Source organism: Onychostruthus taczanowskii, unplaced genomic scaffold (assembly GCF_017590055.1).
Source record: "Onychostruthus taczanowskii isolate IOZ18803 unplaced genomic scaffold, ASM1759005v1 scaffold53, whole genome shotgun sequence".
In the NCBI taxonomy this organism is placed as follows: domain Eukaryota; kingdom Metazoa; phylum Chordata; class Aves; order Passeriformes; family Passeridae; genus Onychostruthus; species Onychostruthus taczanowskii.
The window spans coordinates 3,897,044-3,923,952 of record NW_024502902.1 but is presented as its reverse complement, the minus strand read 5'-3'; the positions used below and the strand labels follow the sequence as shown (position 1 = coordinate 3,923,952).

The 26,909-nt window shown below is 41.0% G+C and overlaps 1 protein-coding gene across 1 annotated transcript in view; it reads right to left on the bottom strand.

The window, feature by feature from the left end:
- Window positions 1-26,909, bottom strand: part of MYH9 (myosin heavy chain 9) — a 70,355-nt gene that overhangs the window by 11,148 nt on the left and 32,298 nt on the right. Inside the window, exons 6-27 of the mRNA XM_041416593.1 lie at window positions 22,137-22,229; window positions 21,381-21,444; window positions 20,740-20,838; window positions 19,731-19,874; window positions 16,759-16,854; window positions 15,518-15,636; window positions 14,267-14,419; window positions 12,895-13,068; window positions 11,952-12,125; window positions 11,268-11,382; window positions 8,711-8,904; window positions 8,259-8,380; window positions 7,831-7,900; window positions 6,701-6,861; window positions 5,849-5,957; window positions 4,729-4,860; window positions 3,904-4,110; window positions 3,270-3,407; window positions 2,672-2,795; window positions 1,699-1,870; window positions 887-1,099; window positions 294-438 (exon numbers count right to left, since the gene is read on the bottom strand). Coding sequence (XP_041272527.1) covers window positions 294-438; window positions 887-1,099; window positions 1,699-1,870; window positions 2,672-2,795; window positions 3,270-3,407; window positions 3,904-4,110; window positions 4,729-4,860; window positions 5,849-5,957; window positions 6,701-6,861; window positions 7,831-7,900; window positions 8,259-8,380; window positions 8,711-8,904; window positions 11,268-11,382; window positions 11,952-12,125; window positions 12,895-13,068; window positions 14,267-14,419; window positions 15,518-15,636; window positions 16,759-16,854; window positions 19,731-19,874; window positions 20,740-20,838; window positions 21,381-21,444; window positions 22,137-22,229 — 3,018 coding nt within the window. The remainder of the gene's footprint in view (window positions 1-293; window positions 439-886; window positions 1,100-1,698; window positions 1,871-2,671; window positions 2,796-3,269; window positions 3,408-3,903; window positions 4,111-4,728; window positions 4,861-5,848; window positions 5,958-6,700; window positions 6,862-7,830; window positions 7,901-8,258; window positions 8,381-8,710; window positions 8,905-11,267; window positions 11,383-11,951; window positions 12,126-12,894; window positions 13,069-14,266; window positions 14,420-15,517; window positions 15,637-16,758; window positions 16,855-19,730; window positions 19,875-20,739; window positions 20,839-21,380; window positions 21,445-22,136; window positions 22,230-26,909) is intronic.

Sequence of the window (26,909 nt, the reverse complement as noted above, 5' to 3'; positions counted from 1 at the left end):
GACGAAAACAATACAGAAAAAAGTCCTGCATCATCACATTTCCAAATTAGAGGTTGTACAAGCTAACAAGTGCTAGCAGTGAGAAGAATGTCTTGGGTGTGCAGTATAACATGCCTAACAGGAGAAAAAAGAATGAATGCCAATATTTAAAACAGCTTTATATATGCTTCATGGAGAAAAACCATCTACCAAGGGAAGAACAACACATGTATGAGTATCATGAACACTTTGTGCTCTTCTGCACTGTCATTTCAGGTTGACTGCTTTGGCCCTGTGTTTTCTGTTCCACATACCCGTTTGGTTTGTTCTAACTGCTCTGCCAGCTCTTCAATAGCTTGTGAATGTTTCTGCCTCATCTCTTGGATTTGAGCCTCATGGGTCTTTGCCTCATCTTCAAGGGTCTTCTTCAAAACCGTTACTTCTTGCTCTCTCTTTGACCTGCAAAATTCACAAATTCCATTTAGATGCTAAGAAGGGAATCAAATAGAGGTGTATATCCACCAACAGTGCCTCTAATGCATGACAATGCCAAGGTCTGTTTAGGCTATAGATACTTTTCAAAGGTAGCACCTTGGCACTTCATCCTTCTTAAGTGCAAGCTAGCAGCATTATTTCTGCCAAAGTAGCAACAGCTTGAAAGTACCAATGTTTCAGGGGTACCACTAATATTTTGGTTAGGGAGCAAATCAACTTTCTGACATCAGGTGAGGTAATGCAGTCCTGACTAGGGCTTGCACAGCGCCTCCTTCTGCAGTCACGGAGGCTGCTAACCAGTGATAAAGGCAAAGACTTGCTATGTATGGTAAGAGACTGAATACAGCAGAATTATGAAAAACAACGAAAACCAAACCCAAATAAAGATAACACAGCCCCACGTTGGAGTTACCTCAGCTCCTGCTGAGCAGCTGTAGAATCTAGTGTGTCTTCTAGCTCTGTTTTCAATGCCTCCAGCTCTTCTCCCAGATCCCGCTTCTGTTTTTCCGCTTTATTCCTGAATGCTCTCTCTGACTCCAGGTCTTCCTGCAGCTCAGTGATCTGAGATTCGAGTTCCCTGATCTTCTTCAGGGCCATGTTTTTCTGCGCTGCCTCTTCTTCCACTCTGTGTTCAACATAAGGCTCATAAGGTTAAGAGCAGACTTAAACCATACACAAATTAAGACAACCTGTCCTACCAAAAATAATCAAGAAAAGCTGGTATTGGTCAGCTCTACAATGTTATATTCAGACTTTCATCCATATATGATCTACAAATTCTAAGCTCTATCTCCCGATACTTGAGATAGCACAATTACTCACCTTAAAGAAGGGGACAGAGAGGGACTGAGAACAGAAGAAAGCAGAAGAGAAAGCACTATTTTACAATGGAAATTGGACACTTTACTGAGTAGATGGATACAGCAACTACCAGAGGGACACCAGTGTGCTGGCACTACTTTTTAACCACAGCTTAAGGATTGCTACTCCAGTCAAATGCATGCAGTGCCTATCGCATCCAGAGTCTAGTTCTGAACAGAGAATGTGGCAGTGAGCAGCAGCTAAAGAATTCTAATGCCAAGGACATGGATCTTAAATAGTCCACAGGCTAAAATACAACATCCACAGGTTGCATTTATCCCTATTCACCCTATACCAAATGACACAAGACAAGAAATACTTCCCAACCAGGTGGTCCCTGAACCCCACAGGTCAGGTTCTCACCTAGCTAAAGCTGCCTGCAGCTCCTCTTCTTTCTTGGCCAGCTGCATTTTGAGTTCTGCAATCTGAGCCTGCAGCTCAGCGATCTGGTCATGCAGATCAGTGGAGTCTCCTTCAAGCTTCCGACGAGTCTTTTCCAGCTCTTGCCTCTGCTTTTCCTCGCGTCGCAGGCGTTCTAACGGAGATGGGGACACATTAATTACACACTCAGAACATTGTACGAGCACAGAAAAATAAATCTATTTAAGCAACTTTCTTTCCTGATAACACAACTGTCCAAACTGTAGCTGGACTGCATTGTTCTGTCAGGACCTATACAGGCATCTATTCTATTTTGCCCTCAAAATATATCTGGGCAATTTCCCTTCCCCTCACCTTACAGCCAAAGCTCCTTATCCCACTCTCACTGTAACAATGCAAGCACAATGCCAGTCTCACACCACGCAGGCATAAGCACCCATTTAGTGATGCTGGACACAAGGTCTGCTCTCCCTTTACTGGAACTAAACAGGCAGTCTCCAGAAGAATATCCTTCTAGAACTCTGAAGAACATGTGCAAACAGGCTATCAGAAACAGCACTAACCCTGACAGACTGATGCTGCTGGAAGTAGAAAAGTGGAGACACTTCCACAGCAGGAGAAGAAAGAGAACCAGCCTCTCTTCTCCATTGGCCTGGCTGCTTTGGAGCAGATTTTTATTTAGATCAAGGGCTCAGCTGACAAGGCATATAACCTTCAGCCAGACAAGGGCACAGCTCTGTCAAACTGATCAATAGCTCACACACTATAGACTAATTTTTAACCCTTCAGAAACTTGGGAGGACTAAAACTCTTTCAGAAATGAAACTGAATTTCAACAAATATTAACAAGAAACCACCTAAAACTAATTAGGCAAGGTCTTTACAGTGCATATCTTTAAAAAAAACAACAAAAAAAAAAAAAAAAAAAACAAACAAAAAAAAACCCCAAAACTACCTTCAAGGTCTGTGATCATGGCCTCATGCTTATTCTTCAGTTTGGCTAAACTCTTAGATTTTTCTTCTTCCTCTGTCAGGTTTGTTGTAAATTCAGACATTCTGTCTTCCAAGAGTTTCTTTTCCTGCAGAATTGAGAAAGCAGAGTCAAAAGAGTTGCTGGAATTACAGGGTATTTTTCCAGATCTGACTGCTTAGAAATGTCAATGTCATGAGTGCCTACTCCTGCTACAAGCAATCTCAAAGAAAGAAATCCTTTCAGGATCACAAACAGAATTCAAATAAATTTAAAGGTGCATTTAAATTAAAGATATGATATCCCTTTCAAAACTGAAAGGGAAGTCTTTATTAAATAAGTTGATACTGATTGGCATAACAATGCATCACAAAATGTTTGCTCATGGATCATTATTTAGCAAAAGTTATTTAAATATCATACAATTCTGACTGTTGAGAATACAAGCAGGCAGTTACTTTCAAAAATTCAGGTCAGAATTCTCAAAGATAAGAGAAATATGAAAAGGTCAGCCTGTAGTGGTTTTGCCCAAGAGAAACACCAGCGCATCTTTAGCTTGTGGAAGATGATGTGGGAGTCTTACCTTAGCCAATTTGAGATTCTGATCTTCCAGAACTAGCACATCTTCTTCCAATTTCTTCAATTTGGCCTCTGTGGTCACTTTTTCTAGCTGCAGCTTCTGCCTTGCACTTTCCTCTTCCTCAAGCTGCTCCTCTAGTTCCTTCACAATACCCAAAGAAAAGCAAGGTATTTGTCAGTGCTGCTCACCAATTCATGGAACAGCACAGCAGCAATACTAGAATGGAAGGTTTCTTCAACCTTCCCTCAAGGTATTATCATTAGGTCCTAGACTGACATCTCTGCCATGACTTAATGCAACATACTGCATGCCAGTCAACACATTTCCTAGCAGAATAAACAATGCTATTTTACAAAAAATACTACCATTCCTAAAACAAAGCAAATACTTGTCTAATTGTTTGAGAAGTGGCCATCACCTTCAAGAATGGAACAGCTCATTCTAGACAACTGACGGAATGCCTCAGGCTCAGCACCAGAACTGCTGTGTTCTCTTGCTGTTTCCACAGATGGATCTTCCCGTGCCTCTTTCCCCCCCCCGCTTCGCTCTTTCATTTCCCTCCAAGCTGAGGCAAAAGAAAGACCCTAACCCTCACTATCCTCTTTCCTGACAAGAGGCAGCATTCCTAAGGCATTACCTGGATGTTCTGCTGCATTTTCTTCTTTTCAGCCTGCAGATGTTGACACCGTTCTTCCTCTTCCTCCACCCTTGCTTCCAGATCATGACAGATCTCCTCCAGCTCTTGTTTCTTGGCTGTCAGGCGAGCTCTTATCTCCTCAGCTTCAGCACACAGTTCGGTTTCTGCTTGCAACTGTTCCTGCAGCTGCATCTTCTCTGCCATTAGCTACATTGGATGCAAAGCCAGAAATAAGACAAGCTCCAATTTGCCAAAGCACTTAGCAATGTGTGTGAAGTTCTGTGCTGCTCTGTTCCACAGTTAGTTTTAAACATTGCAGCAGTCCCCTGCTGTTAACCAAAAGCTAACTATCAAAACAGTTTTAAGTGTGTGTTCTCCTTCACAAATCAGGAGCTGCAACCACAAATTATTCACAAGTTTCTCAATCCATTTGAAATACGGATATTGTCTATTTCCACTTACAAAAGTAAAAAATAATTATCCGCCCTATGGAAAAACACCAACCCTGCTCCCACCTTCTCTGTTCCCAACAAAAAGGATTCCATTAATGACAAGACTGAATTCAACCTGTAACACTCAGCCAAAGGAGACTCTTTTTGCTATAATGGCTACAGAAGGGCAACAGGTAGTCACTGTACAAAAAGACCTGCTGCAGGAAATGAGATGCAAGAAGGTCAAAGGAAAGTGAACAAGAGGCTGTCAAATCATGTTCCAGCAATTTGGAATCCTGCAGTTTGTCCACCAGACCAAAAAAGCAAAGGAGATGCTCTCAAGCAGTGGGATAGGCAGAGAAAAATTTTTACACATCAGATGTGCAAAACTCACCTGGGCCTGGAAGGTCTCCATCTCACTCAGTCTATTTTCTGCAGCCAGCTGCTTCTCCTTGACCTTTATTAGTTCTTCTTCCTTGGCCATCATCTCCTCCTCCTGTCTGCTCACTTGCAGAAGGGGTTTCACCTGAAAGGGAAACCAAGGGAATGAGATGTGTATAAGGAATAACAAAAAAAAAATGAAGAAATGCTCTTGTATTTGAGAGAAGCGCTGACTCAAATAACATTTCAGATAAGTTTCTTACTTGAAGGACCGATCAACTGTTTTGTTATGAACACTAGGGGAATCATACAGGACTAGATAACCCCTACTCTGCCAACAGCACACTTTCTGCCACTCCATTTATTCTCCTCCAGGATGGGAAGCATCAGGAAAGGGTTCAGTAAATTCCAGACCCTCTAGGGTTAAGTAGGAATAGTCAGAGAATAAAAAAGTTGCCATACAATAGGGAAATTCACAGGTAAGTCAATGTCATATAGGTGGACTTCTGTAAGGTTTTTGGCATGGCACCCCACAAGACCTTTCTCTCTAAACTAAGAGATATGGACTTGATGGGTGGAGTGTTTGGTGATCAAGGACCTGTCTGGGCTGAACCAGAGGGGGATTCTGCCCCTCTTCTCTGGTGAGACCCCACCTGGAGTGCTGCATCCAGGTCTGGGGTCCTCAGCCCAGGAAATGTATGGACTTGTTTGAGTGGGTCCAGAGGGTCACAAAAATGATCAGAGGGCTGGAGCGCTTCTGCTATGAAGACAGGCTGAGAGAGTTGGGGCTGTTCAGCCTGGAGAACAGAAGGCTTCAGGGAGACTTCAGAGCACCTGTCAGTACCTAAAAGGGGGTTCACAAAATAGAGGGGGCCAAACTTGTTAGGAAGGCTTGTTGTGACAAAAAGGTAATGGTTTTAAGCTAACAAAGAGTAGATTCAGACTTGATATAAGGAAGGAGTTTTTTACAACGAGGCTGGTGAAACACTAAAACAGGTTTTCCAGAGAGGTGGTGGACAGATGCCCTATCCCTGAAAACATTCAAGGTCAGGTTGGATGGGGCTCTGAGCAAACTGATCTAGTTGAAGATGTCTTTGCTCATTGCAGAGGGATTGCAAAGGGAAAACTCCTACCTTGGTGAACAATCTCCACCACTGCCAGTTCCTCAGTTTCAGATAGGCAGCGCAGTTCCTCTGAAGCACTTTCATAGCTGTCAGCTGCTGCTGGCGCTTGGCAAAGGCTCTGCAAAGCAAGTGGAGATGAGACAAAGGAACCCAGTGCAGCACACAATTCACACCCCCAAGCACTTTCTTAAGATACTTCTGTGCTTTTTCTTTAGAGGGTTCCCTCCCAAAAAACCGGCAGTTTCCATCAAACTTTCTCTTAATTTTAATTTTTTTTTCTGCTCAGGTAAGAGTGGCTCTTTTTTCCTTAATCCAATTTCCTATTTTGACAAAATTTCCCTTATGTCTTCTACTCTTAAAAGCTTTGCTATCTTCACTTCCAAGAAGGGAGATCTGAAGCAGAGGTGTGTTTTCCCACCAAACTGATAGGTACTATCTTTGATCTTACAACTCTACCAATTGCAGCCCTACCTGATAGCTCAAGAGAAACCCTACACCTCCTGCAACAGTACTGTATTAAAACTTTTCCATTTGCACCTTCACAGCACTTCTGTCAAAAACCTGATCTGCTGCATAGCATTCTTAAGGAGAAGAACAGACTTTATCGCTCAGGTAGTTTCTGGGATACAGCACACAGAGATTCTTGCAGGTACCAGAAATCTGGCATTACAGAGATGAGAAAACTCTAAAAGACCATCAACTGTTATATACAATAAATAAATCATGACCTTTCTGACAAAAAACCAAAATTCTAGACATAATGATTTCCTTTTTTTTGAAGATAAACTCGTGCTTGAAATAGGAGAAATACATGTTTATGATGAAATACACGATTATGACTTCAAAAATCACTGTACTTACTTTCTGGCCAGGTAACCTCTGCAACATGCTTGGAATCCAATAATGACATCTGTGATCTTCAGGTCTCTCTCTTCTTCAAGATGAGCAAGGACTCCAGCTCTGAAAAACACTTTACTCTGTCCAATTCTGTAAAGGTTGGAATCCAGCTCCAATGCTTTGATCTAAAAAGAGAAAGAGAAGAATTAATGTCCTGCAAAGACTGTTCCATGTGAAACATCACAAAACATATTTGTGGCTCGTGGCTCTAAGACAGCCCTTCACTACAACGTGCCGCTCAGGCAAATCAAAGTTGCCAACTCCCAATAAATTCCTGGCCTATCCCAATTAGAGGAGCTGAAGCTCAGCCAAGCACAGCATCAAATGGAGGTAATCAGAGACAGAAAATATGACAGAAAGCATCATTTAATAGAGGTATAACAACACAGGTATCAAGTATTTTGAATACAAGAATGCTGTGAGAAATGCATGTCTACTCCTGAGAGCCCTCTTCCTTTTCTAGAAGAAACACATCCGTTGATCCTTCCCATTTACTTTTTCTCAGTCCTATCTTTGTCAAAAAAAGACACCCCAGCCCAACCTTCCTTTCAAGAATTTGCTGCCAATGCTTCTATTAGCTAAGCTAGGAAGCATCAGCTGTACTCCTGTAAGACAGTAAAGTGAGAATCCCTTACAGCCAAAAAGCTCAGTTCAAGCCTAGTCATCAAGCTAGAGGCAAAGTTTTCCCTTTGAGGCAGGCAATTCCACAGAAACTAGTCGGAGCCTTGGCTGAAAGCATTTGTCAGCAGCAGGCCATTACAAAAAGTTTACTAAAGCTCATACTTTAAGCATGTGCTAAAGATAGCATTAATGCTTCTAAGCATTTTGATTCTATGAATACTGCTGGCATCTCAAAGTATGCATCTGTGAAAACAGAAAGGTCCTCTTGCCTAGGATTATTGAATCTCATGCCAGACAAAAGCCTCCATCCATGAAGCCAAGAGGAAGCTTTTTGCACCCTCCTCTCAGACAAAACATTTGACTTTGGAATTTTGGTCTGTGAGTACAAGTTATTTTTAGCATGCACAACCTCAACTTTTAAACCACACCCATAAAGTTTACTCTATTCAAGTAGAGTTTCTGGGATGTTTTACCATCAGCACGCAAGCCTGCTTTCCATCCATAAATCCTTTGGGAATTGCATTTGGAGTTAAGATTTCATATCTGAAAACGAGAAAGCATCAGATTAAGTCACACAAGTGTACTTGTAAACAACAAAAGAAACCAGTATGCATTCCTATGCCATTGTGAGTTCAACAGTTTTTCAAAAACCACTGCACCTCTAGACAGCAGAGTATAAAGCAGCAGCCTTGGACAGGGTCCTCTATGCCTCACCTTAACTACATCATTACTGGAGAAATCAAAAATGCTTTTGGGAGGCTTTGTGCCAGGGCATACCAAAGTACAGATGTGTTGTCTTTGAAAAATTGGCAATCTAGTTTCAATAAAGACTTCCATTTTTGTGCTTATGTCTTAACTTTGCCAGGCTAAAGACTGCTTCAGATTCTTTTCTAGGGCTCACCTTTGTCTGAATTCCTGGAATACAACTCTGTTGGGGAAACCTTGACGACAAATACGGATTCCCTCCAGCACTCCATTACAGCGAAGCTGATCAAGGACCAAGTGGGGGTCCAGTTTTCCAGCCTAGTGAGGAAAATGTACGTTTTATGAATAGCACAAAGCTTTCACAAAAAGGGCTTACTCCCCTGCCTCTCCTCATCTCTTTCTTGTAAAACAGCCAGTTCTCTCTTTTCCAGTTAGAAACAATGCAAAGCTTTTATGCCACTTTGAGAACTACAAAGATCAGTCTCCAAAATTTTAGTAAGCATACTAAAGTTATTTAGGATGATCTTAAAAAAATACCCTGAGAAAACAGGGCCTCTTCCAGATCTCTTGCAAAACCTGACAAAAGCCATCAAGCCAGCCACACAGCCCATGTAAGAATGCACAGGCTGTGCTGTTACAGCTGTTTACCTTTTTCTCATGGTTGGGGATGATGCAACGGACGAAGTTGGGGTTGGTGTTCCTCAAGGTAGCCATCAGTTTAGCCAGCTGTTCTTTGTAGAGCTGTCCCACTGTCCGGAACATTCCCTTCCTGGTTTTGAAGGCCCCTGGCAATGCTGTATCTGACATGCCAGCTACCTGATCCAGCCCAACAATACGGTCCACTAGAGAGAGCACAGGAAAGAGCATTAAAATTCTCCCACAAACAAAGGAAGCACTTTGGGACATACAAAGAACATCTGGGTAGAACAGGATAAATGAGAGGAGCTGCAGGATCCTTTTTGCTTCATCTCTACACAGATGTCGACTCCTGTACAAAATTTGTGCAGGGATAGGAGCAGGAAGGAAAAGAAAGCATCAGCTCACTACAGGAAGTTTGAGTGATGGAGCCAAACTTAATCCCAAACATATTCTACTGATGCCCTGGATGGCAGCACTGGAAGAGCAATCTAGAAGTGAGTTTCAGACGCTTCTACTTGCTTAGCTTAGAATGAAAACCAACAAGAGTTCTAGCTGCTAGCCCAGCAGAGTCAACTGTTAGTTAACTCTGATCCAGGAAGGGCCACAGATAGAGAAAAAGCACAGCTCCGCTCTTGCATTACAGGCAGGACTGTCAGAACTGATGATCAGAAAAGTTGTACCTACTTGTCAACTGAACAAGCACAGTAAAAGGCATGACAAAACCCAAACCTCAGGATACCACTGCTTGAGCTGGTTTTGGAGTACAAGTATTCCATGACACAGACATAACAACAGCACTAGGAGAAAGTCAGAACTCCCTGCCCCAAGTTTCTCCACTATGCCACAATGACATCCAAGCATTGATGAAACTATCACCTTGATGGATGGACACCACACCACAGATTTTTTTTTTCCTCAACAGAAGTCAGCTAGATCTAGCTAGTCAGCTAGATAGTAGCAGGGGCAAGAAGAAACTGGAGTTTTAATTTTTCCCATTGCTTTTCTACATAGAGATAAATATTCACCCATCCAGCAAAAAACAGCTGTATCACTAGAAATTTCCACACTTCCAATACACTTTTATTAAGGGCTTCAAGCTACTCTTCACCACATTTAGTGGTAGGCTGATGTCTACACTCAGGCTGCCAATCTTCACTTCAGAAAATACACTAGCTTGTGCTCAATTGTCTTCTGATTTAAAAAAATGCAGCTGCTAGGAGACATCCCTACAAAAGAATAAACTAGAAAGAGTATTCTCATTTACAGCTAATATTAGCTAAAAGCAGTTCACTTCTAGAGCAGCTGCTGGAATAGGGTCAAGGTTGTCTTATCAGAAAGAAAAGGTTAAGTTACTAGATGACATCACAGGGAAGTCCACAGAAGTGCATCCCAGACTGTGGCTGTGCCAATCCTCTTAATCTTGAGCCTTGCAACCTACTTCAGGATAGTGAAAAGAACAGTCACTTGCCAAAGAAGATCCATCTAAGAACAATAATGAAAACTGATAAGCTGTGGTCAGTTGACATTTCAAGCCCAAAAGTAGTCTCACAGCAAAGGCCTTGTTAGGCACAACTTGCTGATGGCCATTCTTCATCCAGGCAGAGTTCCTTTGCCAAACCCTCTTTTAAATTATCAGCTGCTGAAGTGAAATCCCAGTACTAAAAGGAATATTAAACTGGAATTTAGTTTCTATGCAGTCTTAGAAATCTTCCTTCCATATCTTGCAAGAAATACAGCTGTGCTAGTTCTACATTCAAACAGTTGACAGAGATTTGTTCCTACTCAAGTTGTGCAAGAGCAACTTTAAGCACCTGAATGTGTCTGTATTTTTGTATCCACTTTCAAGGTGAGTTTTACTTTTGTTTCAAAGTCCATGAGGAGCTACTAGCACAAAGCAGAGGAAATGAACAAGAAAGACAGGCAGGTATGACAAAGGGACAAAGAGAAGTTAACGGAAGCATTTCTTGCATGGCTCTAGGATGCATCACACACATGACACGACAGCTGGGTTTCTCAGTCACCTGGTTCTAGATGAAGAATAGGAAAGTGTTGATAGAAATAGGCTCTCTGAACCTTCTGCATCTCTGCAACAGACAGAGACGTCAAAGAAAACCTACCACAGAAAGTGACAGTAACAGTAAGACTCAAAACCAGATAAAACCCAGAGAAGATAGAGTAAAATACTAAACACTGCAGAAAGGGCACACTTAGTTGCAGGGCTGAAAACAGATTCCACCTCAGATCTTGAATGTTGCAGCTATACAAGCTTCTGGCTCATAATGGTGCATTCACATTTTATCCCAGTATTCCTCACTTTGAGACAGAATTGCTATATATGCAGCAAGTTTAACAGAAGTTGATGCAAATGAACTTTTCTTTCTCTAGAGTTACAGTGAACTTTTAATGAAATACCATGATCTAAAGCAAAGGATGTTCCAGATAATGCTCATCTTAGTGGCTTAGTCTTCAGGGGAAAAAAGCAGAACAGCTCATCACAGGCTTTTGATGCTCAAGCTCTTTCACACAAAAAAAGAGCAAACAAATGAAATGAAGTTTAAATACATACCATCTTTCCACAGCTCAGACACAAACTTATCCGACGACTGGTGCAGAAGAGTGGCAATGTTATCATTCAGGGGATCCATGTTCTTCATCAGCCATTCATCTGCCTTGTAATCCACCTGGAGAAGATCAAGAAGTTTGAGAAGTTTAGGATGGGCAGCTTTCTGCAGCCCAATATCCAACATCTGGCACAGTCTAGAAAAGTGTCTCCAAGGTTTGCACAACAACAGATTACCTAAACATTCTTGGATTTCCCATCTAAGTAAGCACACCTACGAATTTCCAACCCTTACAAAAAGCTGCATGTTCTGTTCTGTCAGTAAAGGGAATGGATTTGCAATGCTAGTTTGTACCATCCGGAGTGTGACACAAAAAACACCTGCCTCAGCATTTTTGGTGATGAAGTCTTGATGCAGGTTTCCTCTGAGCAGTACCTCCAGTCTCATCAAGTCACACAGTACAAATTTAAATTGCTGTCACTTTGACATGTCTTGAACTATAAATATAGATAAAATTGCAGGCAAGTTAGGCCTCCATAGACCCTGTAAGCTCCTCTGCAATGGAACACTTCCATGAAACCTTCTGATGGTTTCTCATAGGCAACCATTTTGGTAAGTAGCCATTTCTAAGAAGCAATGGTTACGAATTAAGCATTCCAACCTTCACATTTTTGCTATTAATTTTTTACCTTGCCAGCATAATGTATGATACAGAAGTCAGCTTTATCTTTCAGCTGTTTGGGCTTCTGAAATTTGGGGTGGGTGCCTTGTTCTTGAACAACTTTTTCCACAAAGCTTTTGTCTGTTGCTTTTGGGAACCAGCACTCTTCATCCAGCAGAGCCAGTATACCAGGAGGCCCAGCCTTAAAGAAGGGAAACATCAAAACATCATTAACTACATGACTACAACGATAATTAACACCTTTAGATAGCTAGAGGAGAAAAAAAGGACAACTAGGACTGATCCACATCACATTCACCTCTTGTGTGGTATCAGTTACACTACTTCCATTCTAATATAAATTGTTAATAGTTCTTCCATATCCTCATCTGAATTCTGACCATTTTTATGAGAAAGTCTCTTCTATGACATTTGTCTAGGTTGTTTCTTTGGCAAAAGATATTTTTTAATAGAAGAAATATTTTTATGCAGCTTTCTAAATATATTCAGATGTCTAAATGCAAAAGGCCATGGCAGAAAGTTTCACAAACTAGTCCTTACTATTGGAACATCTACTATGAAATTTGTAAATTCTCAAGTTTCATTAGAGCAGAATGAAAGCAACAGAGTTCACAGCTTCTCATCACACCTGTAGTTAAGTAAGGAAGTTCACACTACTTATGGCAAGCTGCACATACATCTAGCACCATGCAGACCTACCTACTCAAGTGAGGACAATATAGTGAGAGGAAAAAGTGGCCAATTAGATCCATTTTCATGCAGTGTTCCCTACAGAACTAACAGCCTTATTGCTGACACACTTTCAGACAAAAAAGAAGCTTTTCACTCCTGCTTCTAATCATATTACAGTGTCAGTAGAGGATTACAAAAGTTAGAGGGCCAGAGATGATGTCCTCAATGACAAAATCAGCGCAGCCATTTCCAGCTGGATAGTGAAACAACAAACTTACCGGCTTCTCTATGAGGTCAATGCAGGGCTGCAGGGCCAGGCCAAAGTCAATGAAATTCCACTCTATGCCCTCCCTCTGGTACTCCTCTTGCTCCAGAATGAACATGGTGTGGTTAAAGAGCTGCTGCAACTTTTCGTTTGTGTAGTTAATACACAGCTGCTCAAAGGAGTTCAGCTAATGAAGAAAAAGGCAGAAAGATGTTTGAGCAATTGCTTGTGAAGACACACCTAGCATCCTCTTAGCACAAAAGATTGTATCTGTGGTTTGGGAATCTCAGCTAGAGTGGGGCAGACAGTCCACTGTCAATAACCCCTTTGGATATCAACTGCCTGCTCTGTCACGTGCCATTGCACACTGCTGCAATCCCTAGGGAAGTTCATACACACTGGTTCTCAGACTTTGCAAAAGAATGTTTAGCTGTAAACAGCAGAAGATTTACTGCAACCACTTAACCCAGGACAAGAAAGGACTCTGGTTTTCTCACAAATGCAGAGCCAGCAAGTCCTCTTCACAGGAAGAAGTAGCAACAGAAGCCTGAGGACAAATTCCTAAATGTGTGGACTGGAAAGTCCCTTTTTAATCCTTATATAAAATCAGAGCAAGGAAAATGAGGGAAATTTCTATAAAATTTTCAGACTTCTTCAAACAGTAAGGACAAGGTTAATAAGCCACAGTGCATTTTTACGTTTGACTACACAAATCATAATGCGGCTTCTAAAGAAAGCGGTCCTGTTCTAATTCCTCCCTATGTAATAATTCCTAACTATGTTATTTCTTCTCTTCTTTTCATGAGATCCAGCCACTGTGAAGCCAAAGGTATACCAATAAGAAGAAGAAGGAAAAAAAATACCCCCCAAAACCCAACCAACAAACAAACAAAAACAACCTCCAAAAAAACCAACGCTAACTTTTCTGTGTCTCAGTTTTCTATTTCATTAATAAATGGTCCAATCAATTTTTCAGCTGTTCATGCATTAGATCCAGTGTAACATAACACAGGTTGACAGAAGCTGCCTTGCTGGGATAATGGTAGGATACTTCTTTTTTCATGGCAGTCTGTGGCTGCTTCAGATTATAATGCAAACCACATCCTAAAATTATTTAATAGAATCCCGTAACAGTTTAGCTTAACAGTTCACTGTCATCTAGAGAAAGAGCTCACATTTCCCTTCGCTCCCATCCCTCCCTCAACTTTCCTTCAGCTCTTCCTCTCCTACACTTATCTTGCATGAGACTTTATGTTAATTCCCCTTTCTGTGGACTTCACATCCTTATCAAGAGTGTGTTATTTTCCAGTTGTTAAGCTATTTCCTTCTGTGGTCTTTGCTCCATATTAAACTGTGCTGAGTGCAAGGACCTGACATCTCCTTACCTCAAAAATCTCAAAGCCAGCAATGTCAAGGATTCCAATGAAGGAAGCACCCTGTCTCTTGGTCTTATCCAAAGCCTTGTTGATGCGCATAACCAGCCACCGGAACATCCGCTCATAAGTGGCTTTGGCCAGTGCTTCAATGGCAAAATCAGCCTAAACAGCAAACATATCAACATCAAAAGGTGCATCACAAACCAAAGAAAGGCAGATTACACTGCTTCAGGATCTAGCAGCGCAACTGTAGTCCGACATTTTCTCTCCACTGGGAAATTCACTGAACAAGGCTTATTTCAGTTTATTTCAAATGAAAATACACGACATAGTGATATTCCATATACAGGAGCAAAGAATTTGCCTCTAAATTAGTGTGTCAAAACCAAATTTTAGGATCCTGCCTGCTGGATGAAACACGAGCTGGTATTAAAGAAATAAAAACTATGCCCAGTCACTTCCAAAGACTGTAGTAACATGGAGTATTTCATAGGCCCAAGGAAATGAACTTAAATTCTTTTGTAACTTTGGATTTATGAAGGCAAATCCCTCCCTGACACTCCCATACCAAATACTACACAAATACTACATGTAGTAAGAAACTAAACATCAAAAGGGACAAGCAGCATGGAAAGGCAACCCTTGACTTTTTCCAGACTTCTATCTCTTACCAATCCCTTCAATGCTACAGGGCCATGTTTCTTTATTTAGAGGATAATGCTGTGTTCATAAAGAAGCCAGGCAATCAGTAAACACAGGGCTTTGCTCCATTCAAGCAGGCCATGAGCTCCTAGGTCAGGTTTCATTTACAGCACAAACAGGCAAGAATGTTACAAAATCTCCAATCAATTTCAAGGCTGAGTAGCAAATTCTTCTATCTTAGTAGCTGACCTACTCAAAAATAGTGCTTTCTGTATTGCTCCAACTCGAAAATATCACCTTTGCACACCACATTGAAACTACTAACTCTGTAGGGACAGCCAATCACCAAAATTAGGGACTTGTGTTCTCTTTTTTTTTTTTTTCTGATGAGAGAAAGTGCTAAGGGACAGGGTGAATTCTATCTTTATACATATTACATGAACAAGCAATATATTATGTTAGAAGCAATATATTATGGTATGACGTTCAAGTGTGCTTGCCATACTTGCAATCATAAAGATGGTCAGTAAACACTACAGAAACCTCTGATACATTTATTAGCTGTGCAGCAGTAAGCTTAGAGACGAAATTACTCATTAATTTTCTGAGAATGCCTACCTGTTCTTTGGTCTGAGCTTTCTGGACATAATCTCGTCCAACTTTGATGCGAGGAGTCAGGATACCTCTGGTGAAATCTGTCACGTTGATACCCAAAAGATGAGACACCTTCTGAGCAGCTAAAGATGGTAAGAGGAAACAAAAGATTCATATTACTCTGTTTTTCTCACAGAAAGCAAGAGAAAAAGAAAAATATTCTGACAACTGTCTTTAGAAAAGTCATGAAACAGTTTACAAAAAACATTAAATCAAGAACAGGTTGCTGAGACAAAATACCTTCCTAACCAAAAAAACACACTAAAAAAACCCTCTTGCAACCCATGTTACAGTTTACTGAGTTTCTCCAGAAGCCACTAGAGTATATTTGAAGTAATAGCCTCATACAACTAAATTGTAACACAGAAGCTTTAGAAAGGTCATTGTCTGTAATCAATCTAAAAATACATCAGATAATGGATTTCTTAATCAAGCTAGTTGTTCTGTCTTCATCTACTGATTAGTCTTTGAGACAACTCTGTATTTCAGATTCAAGATCCAAAACCCAAACGGTTTACTCTCCTTAAAATGACATTTAGAGCATATTTTAAAAAATAACAGCCAAAAAACCCCCCACTTAGTGATAAATTAGCAACATTTGCACTTCTGCAGTACATCTACAATGAAGGTCTAAGAGTTAACAAATAGTTATATTTGTTACAGAAGACTATAGACTATTTCTTATAGAAGACTATAACAGTTTTCTATCACGTGAAACATGGCACTATTTACACATTCAACAATGGGCAGTGCAATTAAAATATGTACACATGCTTTTACACCCACCATAAAACTATCCACCACCTTACTCTCACAGTTACCAGACTACCTACAAAGGCAGCAAAGAACATTCCTTAAAATCTGATAATATAGGTTTGAAGGAGCAATTACTGTAGCTTGTTTAAAACACACACTCCACACATTGCAGTAGAGTAATCCTTTTCATCTGCTCCCGTGTACTTCCTGCCTAGCCCTGACACAGGAACAGTGTCACATTCCTGCCCGTGGGTGGCTGCAAACACACGCCTGGCAGAACACTGTGTATCTGTAAGGGGCACGCCAGCTCCTCTGACAAATCATTCACCCCGTGGAAAAACAGGACTCCAGCATTCCATACATACTGCAAAACTTTCTCCCACTTGCAACAACTTCCTGTAGGCTTTTTTGGTGCACTTTTCTTTGGTGTGGGGGAGGAGATTGGTTACCTGTATTGTCTGGCATAGAGGCTTGGTCTGTATTACGCTCCTTCTTGAAGACTATGTTGCCAAGTTGAAGAACACCTGAGATAACCTTCAGCAGACCTTTTAAAATAGTAATAATAACAGCTTAGTGTCAGACATCGCCAAAATGTGACCCAGTTATCCATATTACCCAGTTATGTTTTCTAACATGGTAAAGAGGCCCATCTCAGCATCCCAAAAATCCTTCTGAAATTTAGGGAAAAACACCACAGGTTATTCTTCTAAATGACTCCCATTCAGGACAAAGGACATGCCATGTCACTCCTATGCATGTCTACAAAACCTAGAAATTTACCTATTCTCAACATCTCTATAAAATAGTGACAGACAGGACTGAGGGTAAAGTGCCACTTACAACAACTGTATTTTTTAATAAAACACTTTTTCTCTGCTTGAGGGTCAAAACTCATTCAATGAATTTGGTACTAATTTTTCCTCAACAGTTACTGTTGAACACAAGGAAAGAGACAGTTAAGCGTACACCCCAATTAAAGACTTTGTTTCTTTAACCCAGTAATACTTTCAGTTCCCTAACCAAGATCTGCAGTCCTTACAGACATACATTATAAAGTACAGAAGGCAGCAGGATGTGGGCGAAAGTGCCCGTACCGTAACTATTACTAATTATATGCTGAAGCACCCCACCCCATTGCTAATGATACATTCATACTCTTCAAATGATGCACGTCAAAAAAGCAAAACTATCAGATGCCAAGACAGGGAAGATGGTGTCAATTCAATTTTCACCACATATAAAAGCTCATTGCATAATAGCTTCCAATTGCCTTGAGCAAAGTAAACTGCCAGTCACTTGAAGGGGATCTTGCAATGAAGGTATTTTTTGTGCCCCAGTTTCTACTTATTTATGCTGATTTTGGCTGGGGTAGAATTAATTTTCTTCACAGTAGCTGTTATAGGTCTGTGTTCTGGATTTGTGCTGGAAACAAGTGTTCATAACACAGGAGGAGGCTGGGGGTGCAAAAGAAGATGGGAAAGGACACAGCCAGGACAGCTGACCCCAGCTGACCCAAGGGATATTCCATACCACATGGTATCATGCTCAGCATATAAAGCTCAGAAAAGAAGGAAGGGGACGATGTTAGGAGTGATAATGTTTGTCTTCCCAAGTCACTGCGTGATGGAGCCCTGCCTTCCTGGGTGTGGCTGAACGCCTGCCTGCCCCTGGGAAGTGGTGAATGAATTCCTCATCTTGCTTTGCTTCACTTGCATGTGCAGCTTTTGCTATACCTGTTAAACTGTCTTTATCTTGATCCATGAGTTTCCTCACTTTTACTATTTCAATTATCTCTCCCATCCCACTGGGCAGGAGTTAGTGAGCAGCCATGTAGGGCTTAGTTGCCAACTGCAGTTAAACCACAACACTATCACAAAAAGATTTGTTTTAAGAAAACATCCTTTTCATAAGAGAGTGAACAAATGCTCCATTATATGCTACATTAGGAGCAACAGAAAAGACATATATGTTTGTGATTGTCCCACTCTGCTCTGCACTGGTGTAGCCTCAACTCAAGTCCTGAGTGCAGTTTTGGGTGTCACAATATCAGAAAGATATAAAGCTACTAGGGAGTGTCCAAAGGATGGCTATGAAGATGGTGATGGGTCAAGAGAAACCACAGGAGGAGCGACTGAGGTCACTTGGTTGTTCAGCCTGGAGGAGACTGAGGGGGGACTTCACAGCAGCCTACAGCTTCCTCAGAAGGGAAAGTGGAGGGCCAGGCACCCATCTCTCTGGTGACCAATGGCAGCATCCAAGGGAACAGCACGAAGCAGTGTCATGGGAGGGTTAGGCTGGATCTTGGAAAAAGGACACTGAAACAGGCTCTTCAGCAAGTGTAAAACATTAAAGCTGTTTTTGCTGTAGTGCCTGGAACCAATAACTCATCTACATGACAGCAAAGACATACCCTAGAGCATACATTACAAAAAACTCAAGAAACTGAGCATAGCAGGACACCCTGACAATGAATTAGGCTACCATTTCTTTTATTTAGTTTAGGCAAATTTCTCTTCACCTTCATACAGAAGTTTCAGTCTCAGATGATCCAGGATATCAATAAAAGTATTAAACTGTCAATAACAACAGCATGACCAGAAACAGCAGAAGGCACAGGCAAATAAATGTTCCTTACAGCCCCAAGAGCTGCAGCCTCCAGCAGAGGTGGTGATGTCAAACCACAACAGATGCTTGCTTGCTTCAGTGTAGAGAGTACCAGTCCTAGCTTTAGAAGACCATAGACATTTTGAAGGTGAGACTTTGCAGAACACTGATTTCCAACCAGTGGGGCAGATAATGAATGAGCGAGCAGGGAGCTCTGGTGAATATGTATCACTGTGCTTTGTGCTGGCTGCGTGCATTTCTATTCTCACTGTCATGCTACTGTGCTCCCAGAATCAGACAATATTAATTTCTGATCAGCAGTTCAGTGTTAAGCTGGAAAGAAAGGCACTATGACCAGCCCATTCTCAGAGGACTAATCCAGCAGTGGTTGGATCAGATACTTTAGAGCCACTGCTAAGGGATAGGGGGAGCACACAAGCCATGCATTGCATAAGGGAATGAGGGGATCCTTGTATCTTTGATGCGTTTTTCATAAACTGGGTACACATGCCTCAGAATAGGAACAAAAACAGCAATCAGAAGTATGTTTTCATTAGCTGCTTGTTCTAGAGTTAACTGTGTAACCTGAAACTGTGCTGGTAGATCCTGAGGTGGGTCACTCCAAAGCCACTGAATTTTGTTACTTGCACACTGTTCACTCAGGGCAGGGGGAGCAGGAATGGACACAAGCAAAACAAAACCAACAAAATCCCTGGACAAAAAGCTAACAAATCAAACCAAAACAAAAAAAAGAACATCAGAACAAAAAATCTCGAGACACAGCCTGTTCCCTTTTTAATTCCTTGCATATTCATACCTATTTGCTCTTCATCTGGAATGCCCATGATCTTCATTGCCTCCATGGTCTCCTGAAACATGTCTTTGTCCTGCTGACCCGGGATTGTAACATGCCCATTGGAAAGGAAGCGGTATTTGTTGTAAGGCTCCAGCAGCAGATCATCTTAGGAAAGAATTGAGAAAGAAGTTGCTATGGATTTTTTTTAACAGACAACAAGCTACCACCAATATCAAATTTCTGACTTGCATACACTACCATCTCCTGGATGAATCTAGGATTAAGCCCAGTTTTACTTCGGGCTGAACATTTAATGTATTTTAGATAAACACAGAGTTTTTCTGTGTTATTTCTTGCTATTCCTTCCTCTGGACTACTCCACCAAAGCAGTGTCACTCATCATTAGGTCCTAAATCTGTAAAAAGCAGAGATTAATTTGAAAGTAAATCTGCCTTTAATTTCAGATACCTCATTTGTTTCAAGTCAGATGAAAGTTCACATATGAACGCTTGAAACAGTAGCAGCTATGAGAAAGTCCTCTCCTTGTGTCATTCCTGCAGATCCATTTGCAGCTCTTGCACAACACAGACCCACATTACCAGGCTGAGGTATTAAAACAAGGTGTGCTGGGATCCCAGGCTGCTAGAGCTGCTTAGAGGTTTGCAGATTTGCTCCACTCAGTTACATGTCGAGTGCATCACAGCAGGACCATTCCTGCACCAGAATGGTTTACATCATGCAAGACTAGACTAAACATGGGACAGTGATTTAGATAAGGAAGGGTGTAGAGTCATTGCTGGCAGGGAGACAAGTGCAGGAAGGAACCAGAGAAGCAAGTTTTCAGGAACTGAGAAGTGTTCAGGGGGAGGGCAGATGGACATATGAGTGCAAGAAAGAAGTGGAGGAGAGCTGACCATATCCAAAAGGCAGAGAAGGAGGAACTGAAGGAATAGGTCTTTGTCTACAGGTGTTCTGAGCCCTCTGTTGTTGTAGTTATGGGATTCCCCCATCACAACACAATCATACTTACTCTTCAAATGCTCCCCTGCCCCAGAGAGCAGGTAGTAAAAGATGTGGAAGGTTCTCTCCTCTTTGGCCTGGCGGATTGCACGTGACTTCTCCAGCAGATCTTCAGAGAGTCAAGGCCATGACAGGACATACAAATCCCTTCCTATTCTGTGGCAGGAGAAAAAACTACCTGATGTTCTCTTCATACCAACTGACAGGGGTGTTGACTTAGCAATCATTATCAGTCAACAACCCACCGAGCTTCTGGTCTCAGTTCTGCCAGCCTCTGAATGATGACTATGGTAAGAGAGACTTAATTGGTAAGAAACATAAAAATTTATACCATCAATCCCCACTTGCCTTGGAAAGAAGCAAGAATGACTTATGAAATTCCACACCTATTCATGTTGCTGCAGTTTATGCTTGCATTCACCTCTTAAGATTAGAATTCATTCATTAATTCAGAAAAGGTCTGCACCATGATCACAAAGGTCACAAAATACTATTGAGGAAAGAGGAGACTACAAGAGTGATCTTGATAGCAGAAATTTAAGAGTGCTTCCAACTGCTTTCTCAACCTACGTCAGTGGTGATGAGACTGCTAGGTACCATTCCTGACACCTCTAGAGCCTTGAACCTTTCAAGGGGTTACAGAAAGGATACAGGTCTCGATATTGGCTCCAACAATGTAGCCGTTGACATCAAAGTTGATTCTGATAAATTTGCCCTAAGAGGAAGACAAAAGCATTAAAATTAGTATTCCTTGCGTTTGGTAACAACAGTAAACAACAGAGGTAAACCTTCTCTATTTAATCCAGGAAAGGAAACTCCAAACAGGTCAGGCAGGTTTTAGGCAAAGCATAAGGTCAGCCAATAGGCAATGCCTGCTGATCACAACAGCAATTGAACAAAAAAGTCACCAAGCACTTCCAGACACTTCTGTCACTGTGACAGCCTACAACTCACACTCACTATGTTTCAGCCTAGATTTCCCAAAACCAGGGTTCCCTTGAATTTCACATTACACTACTCTGACAGTTCCACCTCTTTCAGTGTTAGCTTCAACCATTTTTATTTGGTTTTGCTCCAGCTCCCCCACCTGCCTCTCATATGTTGTCCATTGCTCTCCAGAGCAGGCAAAATAAGGACAAGTGTTTGCTCTCTAGGATAAAACTGACTGTAATGATTACCAAGAAATCAGCACAGATGATCCTGGCACAGGGTCTGGTTTCTTCATTCTAGAGACCTAAAAGATCTCTTCTGGATAATTCACCAAATGAAATTAATTTCCCAGATTAATTTAAAGAAAGTCACTCAGTTACTCTATCCTCTATTCACCCAAAAGCAGAACACTCTGTAAAGTGTAAAATGCACTTTTGATGCACTTTTTGAATACACTCACAACATAATAATACTCACAAATCTTGAGGAGTTGTCATTCTTCACTGTCTTGGCATTTCCAAAGGCCTCCAGGATGGGATTAGCCTGGAGCAACTGTCTCTCCAGTTCTCCCTAGAGAGAAATCCAAAATTAATAAAGTAGGTAGCAGTTCACGGCATTGACCTTGGGTCAAACCAGCGCTGCGGTTTCAATTCACACTAGTTTGGCATCTGTTGCAGAGAAGCCTTATTAAACCTTAGGAGATGATCACTTAAACCTTCAAAGGAGACTCATTAGTTATCTGGGTTAAACAGAAACATTCATAAATAAGCCTTATTCCCTTTCTCCCAGTGTGTCTTTCTGCTAGCAAGAAGCCCTTCAAAGTCACTTGGCTGTAACATCCTGCAGACTTCCCAGGGACAAAGTGAAAACCATACCAGCATCCAAGACCAGGCCCTCATCCCAGAAGTGTACTGCCATAGAGGCTGGAAGAGTGAGGTAAAATCTATCTTGCTACTTAAAGACAGCTCTGAACACTGCTACTAGTAGGTTAAGAAGTTCGTCTGAAAAGGTCTAATGTTTCGTAAAAACCAAACACAAAAAGCTTGCACTTTTATAAGAGTCTACATCTTACAAACAAGCAAAAATCTCCTTTGAGGAGGAACACACAAAAAAGAGAATTAGTGGTATCCCACAAACTGCATGATTGCTTGCAGTCATATTTGCACACTCCTCCCCTCAAGGAACACAAAATGCTGGAATTGTAGAAAAAGAAATTCAGAACTTTTATCTCTGCCCAGTACTAGGCCATTGCAGCATATATACCTTTCCCTGCAGGCTCTACACATATCCCTAGCTCTTTTGAAAAATTACTTGTTCTCTGTGCTAAAGCATGGCGTTCTCTATATTTCAAGATCAACTAAAAAGTTTCGGAGACACAAAATTAAAGTTTAGATTAATGTTTCTCTTTTTAGCAGTTATCAGTAAGTACTCAAGATTGCCTGTGCATAACAGATGGAAATGAAGTTTGATTTGTGAGAACTAGAATTTATGGGGAAACTATTCAAGGTTACTTCTAAAGGAAAATTGTTCCCATTTGTTCTCAAAGACAGATTAGTTCTTACACAGTATCTCTAAAAATACAGGCAATAAAAAAAAGGAGGAAGATATATGAGAAACTGCACAATGAACTACAAGTCTTTATTTTTCACTTCCACGATCACTTCACTTCATGCTTGCAAAGTGCAAGGCCAAACAAGACCCCCAGTCCTGGTGGAACTGCACATACACAGAAGGGGCAGCTGCTGCAAACACCTCCATTCACTGTCAAGTATAGGTAACAAGGGGCTTAGCCCTGGTAAGGGAACCTGAGATGGGAAATCTTCTGTCTCACAACAGACCCAGCATCTGGCATTGCAAGGGAAAAAACCTTGAAACTAGGGTTTAGTCCTGGAAACTGTGTGGTAGTCACATTTCCCCTTGTGTTCTGCCACAGGTACTGAAGATGCCACATGTACTCTTTGCTCACACCATTTCTCTTCCCCATCCCACAGTGAAGTCCTAGGCCTCTGTTTCTAACTGCAATTTATTACTATTCAAGTGAAAGATGACAGCAACACAGCATTTAAACCCAACTAAATGGAACAAGGAGGGAAGAGAAATCAGGCTTTCACATTAAATTTATTTTAATTATTTGGCTATAAATAAAACCAAGGCCATACTTAGCTACACAAAAGGGAAGTTTATGCAAATCCACATCTAAGCGACCCTACTGTTACTCAGTACCTCAGGAAGAAGTGTCATTAGTTTCAAGCAGGTGTTGGTAAATTGTAGTTTACAGGTGATTAGGTCTTTTGAAACACCAAGGTAGCAATATTCATAGAGAATGAGAGCTTGGCCTCACAACAATATGAAGCTCTGGGGAAAGGAAAATGCTGAAGAGTTGGTCAAATCACTGAGCTCTCCTGATCTGCCTCAGCACCATGACACAGTGGGAAAATCCAAGTTCTCAGCAAGCCACAGTAACAGTACACAAGACTCTGCAATTACTGTACCCATTCCTCGCTGCATGCTGTCTTTGTTTAAAAGGCAATTCCATTAAGTTTAAAATCTTTAATAAGGGTGGAGTTCGTTGGGGATTTTTTACTTTAAATTTTGATGGTCACCTTTCACTGATGGAAGATATTTCATTATTTTTATACAATAGGTAATTTTGCAAAGCAAAAACCATTACAAGACAGAGCTGTCCATTACAAGCTTTCTAAAAATCCTAAGGTTCGTATCATTAAGATGCTGCCAATTTCCTGGCACTTGTAACTGCCATTCCTTGACCTGAAACAAATTTGTTTAACACTTGGCATGCATTTGAAGTATGTGCAATTCCTCATGAAAACAGAAGCAGAAAAAGCCACTGGGTCTGTTAGCCTGTGGTTGGCAGTTCCCAACACTCTTGAGTATGCTGTCTTTCTACTGCTCTGACATTATAACACAAATTTAAAGCAATTAAAATCCTTGACATCTACCTTGCACTCTGATTTTTTTTTTTTTTGCACCTCATACACTTTTTGGAATGTTTTCTAAGCAAGGTAGAAGTCTTTCAGGCTATTTATTCTTCAGAAAGTATGGAGAAAGGCATCCAGAAATCACATCTATGTCTAACAGCATGCAATTGAAAAAAATATGGGGGAGGGTGTTTGGTTCACTGGAGTTTGTTGTTTTGTTTTTTCCACTTCAGGGATTTGCTTTTGTATTCTTCTCTGCAGTCATGTGAGAGATTATCAAATAACTAAAACCCAACACCACTGGCTGCATGGGGGAAGGAGAAAGATCATCCATAACCAAAGTTTCATTACAAATATTTAAATATTAGCTACCGTTACCACGAATTTCCGATTAACTGTAAACACATCTTGAAAAATCATTATTTAAGAAGACAGTAGAGAAGCTGAGATTAAACATGGAAAAACACTGATTTCAACTTCCATAAATAGGAGTTTCAATAAATGAAAAAAAATGTTTCCATAAATAGATTCAGTACACCCCCCAAAAGGAGCCTTAGTGTGCTTAGAAGTCACACCATGCAGCTAGAAGCTCATTTAGCTTAATATACTAATGAACTGGGAATGGTGGAATGCACCACTACTTCCAAAACAAGTGAGCTAGTGTTAAATATGTTTTATAAAACTGATTCTGCCCTGATATTTGGAAAAACACCAGTTTACATCCAGAAGTTCACAGTAAAGTACCACTACTTTCTATTATATCCTTTGTTTAGTTCTCTGTCTAAAGACAAAAATCTTCCATGACCAGTACACCTGAGCTCCTCAAAAAATTAAATGTATACATTTTCATAAGTTCCTGTATTTTGATTCCAAGTTTGCTCCATAAAGAAGTGTTGCAGAGAGCACTCACTGCTGATTAACAAAGGCTTCAGCTCCAAATCCCCTCTGGTAAGGTCAGTTTAGTTACAAAACGTGAGCAGCAGGACTTTTTGAAAAAAATCAAAACTTAGGGAAAAAAATTAAGTATCAAACTTGGGCAAATCACAAGCCAGTCCAACTTAGGACTGTTTGATTCTCCTGAGCAGACTGCCTGTCCTGCTTCAGCGGTTCAAATTTTACTCATGGACAAGCAGTGAAAGAATACTTAACTCAACCCCATGATTCTATTTTCCACACTTAAAAAAAAGAAAAAAGGAAATGTTTCTAAATACAGCTACTGACAGACCATGGAAAAAGCCTTCATATGTCTGAAATTTTGGCACATAGAACATTGGTTTTTTTTGGTGGAATTCCAGAAGTTAGTTACTACTATGTGCATGCACACACACAGTGTGCCTGCATGCAGAAATTCCTTCTTATTTATATACTCTACATGCATTAGGCATGCCTATACATTAAGCTACTACAGGAAAACTCTTATGTAGAGATGCAGTGGACACACCTGGCAGTTGGCTTTCATTAATAAACATTTCCAACGTGTTCAGTTCTGGCCAACAAGCCCACAGTCCTAAAACACCCTGGCTAAACACTTAACTGCATCAATATTACTAGGAACACCACACACACTATATGCTTAAGATTCTAGGAAAGCCTTGTCCAGTCATATTGTCCTGGTGGAATACTTCTAAGATGGTATGTGTCTGGGAAAATCCTGCAAGAAAAACCTTAAAGGCAAACTAATATTGAGCACAGAACACAAGTATTCTTGATATCACTACAGTCTCCAACTGAACATCCTTACAAAAAGATTACTGTGCACCACACAAAAAAAAAATAAAAATTGTGAATTGTCTATGGATTTGCTTTAGCTGCAGAAAGTGATATTGGTGTGGAGTGAAAAGCTGCTCAAAAAAATCACACAATGGGACAGAAAATGCATTCCTGGTGCAGAACGTGCAGTAAACGTGCAGCTCACCTACGAGGACACAACTGAAGAATTCGGCAATAGTCCATCGGGGGAGAGGGAGGGGAAAAAAATATAAGTGAGACATCTTTAAAGTCCTCCCACCATCATCACCACCCTCCTCTCATGTGCTGCTATCATTTGGCTGTTTTCCCCCCTTTTAATGTTTTCTATTTCTAAGTTTTTAGCTGATGTCCACTGGCCTATGATTGTATTCTCCAGTTTTGAGACAGTACATATAATGGCCAGACCTAATCTATCGTGGTACAGAAGAAAGGAGACAACTCCCCCACAGAAGGATTAGTTTTAAACTGCCTAGACTGGTTATAAGCAATACAACCACATGAAAAGATCAGTACAGGTGATGCCTTTATAGCAGCTCTTGCCCATGCACTTGCCCATGAATCC